This window comes from Saccopteryx bilineata, chromosome 1 (genome assembly GCF_036850765.1).
Source record: "Saccopteryx bilineata isolate mSacBil1 chromosome 1, mSacBil1_pri_phased_curated, whole genome shotgun sequence".
In the NCBI taxonomy this organism is placed as follows: domain Eukaryota; kingdom Metazoa; phylum Chordata; class Mammalia; order Chiroptera; family Emballonuridae; genus Saccopteryx; species Saccopteryx bilineata.
The window spans coordinates 162,784,427-162,794,172 of record NC_089490.1 but is presented as its reverse complement, the minus strand read 5'-3'; the positions used below and the strand labels follow the sequence as shown (position 1 = coordinate 162,794,172).

Sequence of the window (9,746 nt, the reverse complement as noted above, 5' to 3'; positions counted from 1 at the left end):
CTTGACAATATGTACAAATAGAGACTCCCTCTCAAAATATATTTGTTCATCTTTCCATTAAGACCCTTTGTTTCAACTATTTTTTTCTTAAAAATGTCCACACTCTTGTGTTTTTAAAGAACAGATACCATTAGTCACAATGTGTTGTTCCTATAGGTTCAAAAAGTGTCAGTCTATGACCAATCACCATTTTTTGTGCACCCACAGTCTCATACTGCTTTACCATTCCTTAAGGGCAAATGCAACAGTATTATAAGTCATGTCTTGAGCCAAAGATTAATCCACTTTAACCTGGATCTTTTTCTTCTTCCTTCCTTGTCCTTTTCATTACCTCCAATCCTGTCTCCACCGTTCTTTTGATTTTCTTTTTTAGTGTGCTGCTCCAAGGATGTGACTCTGCCTGTGAACAGATTAAAACTCAGTGCTGAATACCCAGCCCAGACGGACCAGAGAGAACAGTGATACTTCCTGCTTGTCCTATTTTGTTTTTACCAGCTGTGTATGGTGGCGCCGTAATGGCTGTGGGTGAAGCCCTGGTGTGTGTGAGGAACGCTCTCCCGCCACTCTGGATGGCGGTGATTTTGTTCCTACATGGATGGTCCCAGGTTGGGCACTCCCAATGCTATGGGTCCCCAGAATTGGTGATTCCCTTGAGGGTAACAGACACTGGCATGGGCATGAAGTCTCAAGGTTGGCTTTCTTACAGCATGCATTTTGGGGGCCAGAAACAAGTTGTTCACATGAAGGTCAACAAGCATTTGCTATCTAGAAACCTCCAAGTGTTCACTTACACAGACCAGGGTGCTCTCCTTATAGAACAGCCTTTTGTTCAGAATGACTGCTACTATCGTGGTTTTGTGGAAGGGTACACAAATTCCCTTGTTGCCCTCAGTACCTGTTTGGGGGGTTTGCAAGGAATATTACAGATAAATGACATTGTTTACGAATTAAAGCCCAAAGAGCTTTCAACCACATTTGAACATCTTGTATATAAGATAAACAGTGAGGAGACAAAATTCCCAACCATGAGATGTGGATTGACAGATAAAGAAACAGCACGACAATTGAAATTTCAAGAACATGTTCATTTCACTTTGATGCAGAGTGGCTATAAAGATTGGTGGGCACACAAGCGGTTTCTTGAGCTGGCACTGGTGGTGGACCACAATCGCTATCTTCATCACAATAGTAACACCTCTCACGTGCAATCTGAAGTATACTTTGTTGCCAATGAAGTAAATAACCTTTTGAACTCACTGGATATTAATGTGGTTTTAATGGGACTTGAGATATGGACTGAAAAAAACCCTGTTCCAATAGATACCATAAGAGATCTCCTATCAAAATTTTGCAAATGGAAGCAAATGGGCTTTAATAACCGCTTACCCCATGATGTTGCTCATGTTTTTGTAAAGAAGAAATTTGGTATTACATTAGGCTTAGCTTATGTTGGAGGTGCATGTAAATCTAGTTATAATTGTGGAGTTGAAAGCTTCATGAATAATGATGCTCATGGTTTCTCATCTGTTGTGGCACATGAGATCGGTCATAATTTTGGTATGGAGCATGATGTACAAACATGTGGATGTGGGCTAAAAACCTGTATAATGGCTGAATATCACAGTTTATCAAATAGATTCAGTAACTGCAGTTATGCTGAATTCATAAACACCATACAAAATGTAAAGTGTTTGTACACTTCATCAAATACAGAGGACCTCTTCACTCTTACACAGTGTGGGAATAGTGTGGTTGAACAAGGAGAAGAATGTGACTGTGGTGCTTTACATTTGTGTGAAAAAGATCCATGTTGTCAGCCAAACTGCACCTTTAGATCTGGGGCTGCCTGTGCTTTTGGGCTTTGTTGCAAAGACTGCCAAATCATGCCAACAGGCAGAGTTTGTAGACAAGAAGAAAATGAATGTGATCTCCCAGAGTGGTGCAATGGGACATCCTACCATTGTCCAGAAGATATGTATGTGCAGAATGGGAGCCCATGCAAGGGCGGTGGCTACTGCTATGAAAAGAGATGCAATAACCGTGAAGAACAGTGTAAGAAAATTTTTGGCAAAGCAGCCAAGAGTGCACACCAGACTTGCTACACAAAAATGAACACCCAAGGTGACCGTTTTGGGAACTGTGGCATCCGTGGCACATCATATGTAAGGTGTGAGATCTCAGATAGCCTATGTGGGAGGGTTCAGTGTGCAAACGTGACAGAACTTCCTCTTCTAAGAGATCATTCTACTGTGCATTGGACTCACTTCAATGGTGTCACCTGCTGGGGTACTGACTACCACATGGGGTTGACCATACCTGATGTTGGTGATGTGAGAGATGGTACAGAGTGTGATGCAAAACATATCTGCATCAAAAGGAAGTGTGTCCCCATGTCACTCCTGGAAAGTAATTGTTCACCTGCAACCTGCAATATGAAAGGGGTCTGCAACAACAGACAAAACTGCCATTGCGACTCTAGGTGGGACCCTCCAAACTGCTTGAAAAGGGGCAGTGGAGGCAGTATTGATAGTGGCCCACCCCCAAAAAAATATAAAATGAAAAAGTACCTGCCACTACTTTCATTGATTCCCTTTTTTATTTTATTATGCTTCTTCTTTTGGGTTTTTATGGTACACAGGAGAACAGAGAACAATAAAGAACAGGATGTTCCAGCTTCATCTAAATAAAGAAAAATGTTCCACCCTCACATGAGTAAAAAGAGCAAAATGTCAAGACTTTACCTTAGGAAGAAGAGCAAGATGTTCCAATTTCATCTAAGGAGGAATGATAAAATATCCTGACTGCATTTTAGGAAAAAAAGCAACAATTTATAATACCCAAAAAAAACCCAAACAATTGTATTAAATTTCCAATATACTAAGTGGCAGTGTCCTGTCTGTAGAAATCTTTCAGAATGTGTCACCATTGACAAATTTCTGCGACTTTTTTTATTTGTGATCATAAATCATTGGTCATGAAATGATTAGCAAAATATGCTGATTCTTAGAATATTTCTACTTTCCATTGTTTTAAATAGTTTTAACCTTCAGTTCAAGGAATTAGTCTCTTTGTGGTTCCTGAGCAAAGGCACAGCTAATGGATAATGTGTACCTGTGTGTTTTTAATTTGCTGTCTCAATTCTAACCATCCTCCCCATTTACTCTGTCATGCAGGGAAAGCTAACATACAAATTAAATTTCTTCTTTGCCACTCCTCTATTAATTCCTGCAATAGTGGGCAACTAAAGGAGCCTGCAAACTTGGGAAACATTTTTATTACTATTCAGGCCACTCTCACCTTATTAAGTTTTATTACTATTCAGGCCACTCTTACCTTATTAACAGCTCTCACCTTTACAAAGATAGTAACTTTCAATCTGCACATTATTACTGTATACAGCACAGGGATAGGCAAAAGTAGGTCTACAGTTGTGAGTATACCAAACATAGAGTTTATTCTTATACTATGATTTATTAGTTATTGTATAATTTTCCATACAAACAACTGTAAACCTACTTTTGTCTCACTCCTGTATCATAATGTCATTATTATGATTTATGTATGTGTGTATATATAATTTTTAGTAACTATCAGAACCAACAGTACTGTCAGGTTCAGAGACTCTGGCAGGCTACCAAGCATGTTACCCTCAAGGTTTAGAGTGCTTGATCTTTGAGTCCTCTGCCAAATCCCTGAGGTTCCAGTACCAGGTTGGCTAACCTTCTCCTCAGAGGATATAGCATTAGATTCATGGGGCTTATTCCAAAGGCATAGGTTCCAATAATCCCATCTCTTTTCTTACATCACCAGTCCTAGGAGCAATAGCTACTATTACATCTACTGGTTAGTAAGTCGGGTTATCTCAGTGGTGTGGTTTCCTTTAACGACAGATCTCAACTAGTAGAGTATTATCTTAGTATAATGGAGAACACAAGGAAAAAGTCTGACATGAGTGGCTTCTAAATTTTTTTATACCACTGCCCTTTAATATCTTGTGAGCATGATTTACTTTCTAACAGAATTACTTCAAAATCTGAAAAGACAGAAAATAATACTTACAACTCAACTCCTTTATACTTTTACTTATAAAATGGATTTAAAAGATACTTAGAATTCTCTTTTAGATACACAAATCTTCACAACTGTGTTTTCTCTGGAAAAAAATTAAGCTAGAAACATCTCAATTTTAAGACTGTATTTTAAGGACATCAAAGAGCTGAGGAAGCAATGTGGTGACAAATGAAAACTTCATGGAGGGAAAAATATCTGGAAAGTGTACAATCTTTCCCATCATTTTTTTTTCTGAGACCTTGGGTACAATAAATGTGAGCTGAGCCTCATCTTGGCCCAGCTAGGAGGCATCATCTGAGGGGGAAAAAAATCCCCAAATGCTATTATTTACTATACGGGTTTAGATGATTAAATTGGAAATTGAAGGGCCTCTAATTCACAACCATGTTCTCCAGGTCACAATTGTTTAATTTAAGAGCTTTATGGGAGGCTAGAGAGCCACTCTGAAATATCTCAAAGGCACGGTTTGAGGTCCAATCCTAGGACCATGGTAGATTTTGGACACAAGACATAGTAAAAGGAGGCTTGTCTTAAGCATCTGTATGATCTCTACATAACATTTATCTGATTTTGATGTTGCATGTGACAAACAGTTGGAGAGTTGGATTGTGAATTTTAGGTGATAAATCCCCTATAATCTTTTAGAGCTGAGAAAATAGCCACATAGACTCACACTTGAAATTCTAGCAGGTTCATGCCTAAGCAACACAGAAATGGAGAATTCACCCAGGATTTACTAAAAACTCACTCACCTCATACCTAGCATTATCCATGACCTAAGGTAATCAGCTACTATTCAATCTTTCCAGCATAAAAAAAAAGAGAAGACTCTCTAGAAAAAAAAATCTAAAGCTTCTCTGGCTGTGTATATATAATTTCCTGTATAATGTTAACCATTACTTTACATGCCAAAAGCTAAAATTTAGGACTTATGACTAAGAGGAGAAAAAATTTTTAAAAAGATAAAGAAAAAACTATAATATGAAGGTGATCCAGAAAGTAGAAAAGAGTACGTTTTTTAAAATAACTATTTAATGCATTTTAAAATAAAATAAAAATATACAAAGTATGGGGAAGAACGTAAAATATCCTGTCAGTTAGAATATACAAAAGCATCAACTGAATATTTTTAAACAAATGTGAAAATTTAAGAATTTTGTCAATAGTTTGAACAGTAATTTGGACATGGCAAAATAAAAATTAGTTATCTGGAAGGCAGCTCATTGGAGAAATTCCCACACTGATTGAGGTGCACAGAAAAATAAAAGCATAAATATTGAGCTTCAGAAATATATGGAATATACAGATGTTTTAAAAACCTTATTAACAGAAAATTACAGAAAGTGAAACAGGGAAGAGATTAAAAATAATAGTAAATAGATGTTTGTGGACAATTTTTTAAAGGCAAGAAAGATGTCAAACTATTGCTTCAGAGTGGTTCACATATTTCTCTGAGGCACAGTCTTTTTCTTGTCTCTTTCTTGTGATTGTGACATCCTTAATAACCCATCAAGTAGGGTGATTTATTTTTTCTGCCTGCTCAAATTGTCTGATAATCTCTTTTATAAATAAAAAAAATTATCTGACTATTTCAAGCCATCTTAGAGTTGATCCTCAGTTTTAACATTTAATAAGTGGTCCTTGCAACATCACACAAATAAACATAGCACAAAAACAAACCAAAACTGAAAAGCACAGGGTTCAGACAAGCAATATTGACCATACTACACATACAATGGCTAAAAAACATTTACTAAAACTTGAGCTTATTTCTCTAATTCTTTCCCACTTAAAATTAGGCAGTCTCTCAAAACCTATAAAATTCATTAAACTCAACATAAAAGTCTAAATATTTATAAAAACCAAAGGAAATCACTAAAGTTAAGTCAAACCTTTTTTTTTTTATTTACTTTTTTTTTTTTTTTTAGATTTTATTTATTCATTTTTATTAGAGAGAGAGAGAGAGAGGGAGAGATAGAGAGAGAACAGGGGGAAGAGCAGGAAGCATCAACTCCCATATGTGCCTTGACCAGGCAAGCCCAGAGTTTTGAACCGGTGACCTCAGCATTTCCAGGTCGACGCTTTATCCACTGCGCCACCACAGGTCAGGCGAGTCAAACCTTTTTTATATCTGAATCAGAGGTTCTTCTCCAGACATTGTTATAAAAATGTTTATTGCTTGGAAATGGAGAAGATTAGCAATAGCAGAATAAAAAATGAAGAGGCTAATTTCTTGTTGATGATATTGCTATATAATATAAGGTTATAAATTTTATCAGTCTGAACAGAGCTTTATATTTAACATCATGTTGCTCTATTTAGAATTGACTAAATCCCATTACTTACTTTATTATAGCACTTTAAATCTTTGGAAAATGTGGTTAAATAGAACCTTAAATTATAAATTGTACCATGATTAGAATGCAAAGCTTTTAAGAAATAATTGCGTTTTCATCCTTGTTTCAATATAATTAAATAAAGAATCACCCTATAGGCTTTATTTTCTTGTCTCATTTTTTTAAATGTAATTGGATCAATAATAAGTGTGAGTTAATATAAGAATTTTTTTTTTAATTTGGACATTTCACCATGAAGGATTATAGATAACAAAGTTCAAAACATATACTTTAAGATCATGTGCCAATATTATTAAATGATAGCATATCTTTCTTTATATTTACTAATTACTTACTTCCTTTTTATAAAACATCTTGGACAGTAACTAATTCTTAATAGAAATATATATAAATTATATATTTATATGAAAATACATATATATAATATAGAAATATTCACATTTCCAATAAGTCTCAGTAAGTTAATGAATTATATATTGTAGTTAATATAGTTTTTCTTCATCCTTAAAAAATTGATTAATTTTAGTTTATAATTTCAAATTTTGGAAAATTAAATACTACCTAAATATAATTTTAAAACCATGTTTACTTTTAAAGTCTCTTATTTTGTAATATTTTCTAAGTATTCCATTTTCACATTTAAATTAACAGTAAGAAATTAAACAAAATTGAGGCTGTGAAAAATACAATGTTAAATTGACATGTTCAGTGCATTCAAGAAGTAATATCACCCTGACCTGTGGTGGCGCAGTTGATAAAACATCAACCTGGAACGCTGAGGTCGCTCATTTGAAACCTTGCACTTGCCCAGTCTAGGCACTTACAAGAAGCAACTTCTATGAATTGAAGTTTCTCATTCTCCTCCCCTCATCTCAACCTTTCTCTCTCTATCCTCTCTCTAAAATCAATATCTAAAATCTTTATCTAAAAAATATATATATATATGTATATATATATATGAAGTTGATGGGGCCATCTGTTCCTTCCTATATAAAAGATTCAAGAAAGCACAGTCCAATTTCAGACACCCATCAAAGTATATATAATAATTTAATAAATGCATATTTTAAAATTGAGCTTATAAATCCAATATACTGGAACAATGACCAGTACAATAATAAGACAAAAATGGCAATTTTGTGTCTTCCTATCAATTTTCGAAAATATCTTCTAACAAAAAATTTGTCAATAGATGTATTCCTGCCACTTACCACAGACATCCACCAAGGATTAACACAAACAACATCAGGGCATTTGCCCTTGGCAAACAGATTCCCACTTTTCTTCCATTAGCATTAATAGTGTGAACAAGTAAAATGTACTTGAAAAACAAGAGTGAGAACCAGAACTATTTTATTTTATTTTATTTTATTTTATTTTATTTTATTTTATTTTATTTTATTTTTTATTCCGTGAGAAGAGGGGAGGCAGAGATAGACTCCACATGCACCTGGACCTGGATCCAACTGGCAAGCCCACTGGGTGGGGGGATGCTTTGCCCATCTGGTGCATTACTCTGTTGCTCAACAACCAAGCTCTTATTAGCACTTATGGCCAAGGTCATGGAGTTATCCTCTGTGCCTGGAGCCAACCAACACCACTTGAGCCATGGCTATAGTAGGGGAAGAGAGAGAGAGAGAAGCGAGAAGGGGGAAGGGTGGAGAAGCAGATGGACACTTCTCCTGTGTGCCCTGACTGAGAATTGAACCCAGGACATCCACATTCCAGGCCAACCTCTACCACGAGCCAACCAGCCAGGGCCAAAAACCAGAACTTTAAAAAATAAACAACTGAGAACTATCACCTTAAATTCTGTATTAGATACGCTATTGCAGTATTCCAGAAACTGTTGGGACATTCATTATTAAGGTATTCTAGTTACCTTCCTTGAATATAATTTACATGCCATAAAATTACCTCATTGTAAGTATATTGTTTTTATTTTTAGTAAACTTAGGATTTGTGCAATCATGACTATGGGCCAGTTGTAGAATACTCCCATCATTTGAGTATGTTCATTCGGGATTATGTCAAGTTAATTCTACAATGACCTTCCATGCTAGGTAAACACTAACTACAATTTGTTTTTGCTTATCATTTCTTATGATGGAAGCATATAACATAGTCATTTCTTTCTGGTTTTTTTAATTTAGGATGTTTTTTGAAGTTCTTATTATACTATGTATTAGTAATCAAATCACTTTTTACTGGTGTATCATACTCCATTGTATGAATCTACCATATCTTGGTTAATGGAGTGGAGAAATAAAATAGAGTCACTGTAGTCAAGCTGCTAAATTACTAACATCACATAGGTAAGGCATGAGGGAAGGATTCTATTCTTGTTTTAACTAGTCCAGGATTTTGAACTTTTGAACTTTCCAGACCTGTGTCAATGTCTGGATATATATCAGACCTCCAGTCACCCTCTGACCATGTGCTAAAAGACTAAAGAAACACTGTTCCAACCAAGACTACTTTATCCAGCAAGGCTATCGTTTAAAATAAAAGGAGAAATAAAAAGGTTTCCAGACAGAAAAAAAAACTCAAAGAATTCACTACAACCAAATCAATGCTGCAAGAAATGCTAAGGGGCCTGTTGTAAACAGATCAAAGGAGAAAAAGAATATAGCAAAAGAGGAATACAGTTTTAAAGAATAAAATGGCAATAAACAACTACATATCAATAATAACCTTAAATGTAAATGGCTTAAATGATCTAAACAAAAGACATAGGGTAGTTGCATGGATAAGAAAACAGGACCCGCCTGACCTGTGGTGGCGCAGTGGATAAAGCGTTGACCTGAAATGCTGAGGTTGCCGGTTCGGAACCCTGGGCTTGCCTGGTCAAGGCACATATGGGAGTTGATGCTTCCAGCCCCTCCCCACTTCTCTCTCTCTCTGTCTCTCTCTCCTCTCTCTCTCTCCTCTCTAAGAAAATGAATAAATAAAATAAAATTTAAAATTCTTAAAAAAAAAAAAAAAGAAAACAGGACCCATACAAATGCTGTTTACAAGAGACACACTTTAAAAAAAAAGATGCACATAGACTGAAGATTAAAGGATGGAAAAAAATATTTCATGCAAATGGAAATGAAAAAAAAGCTGGGGCAGCAATACTTACATCAGACAAATTGGACTTTAAAACAAAGGCTATATATAGTAAGAGATAAAGGAGGTCACTACATAATGATAAAGGGAGCAATCCAACAGGAAGATATAACCATTATAAATATCTACACACCTAATATAGGAGCACCTAAATATATAAAGCAGACTTTGATGGATTTAAAGGGCAAGATCAACAGCAATAGTATA

General features: G+C 35.5%; 1 protein-coding gene across 1 annotated transcript; it reads left to right on the top strand.

Annotated features, from left to right (window-relative positions):
- The first annotated feature begins 515 nt into the window (after positions 1–515).
- Positions 516–4,738, top strand: LOC136319413 (disintegrin and metalloproteinase domain-containing protein 25-like). The gene is made up of 2 exons (XM_066252685.1): positions 516–2,563; positions 4,717–4,738. Exons 1-2 carry the CDS (start codon positions 516–518, stop codon positions 4,736–4,738), a joined length of 2,070 nt encoding a protein of 689 aa, XP_066108782.1.
- Positions 4,739–9,746: the final 5,008 nt, after the last annotated feature.

Coding starts and splice junctions, on each gene's coding strand:
- LOC136319413 (XM_066252685.1), top strand. CDS start 516: ATGGCTGTGGGTGAAGCCCTGGTGTGTGTGAGGAACGCTCTCCCGCCA. Junction 2,564..4,716: donor AAAAAATATAAAATGAAAAA/GTACCTGCCACT, acceptor ATAATCTTTTAG/AGCTGAGAAAATAGCCACAT.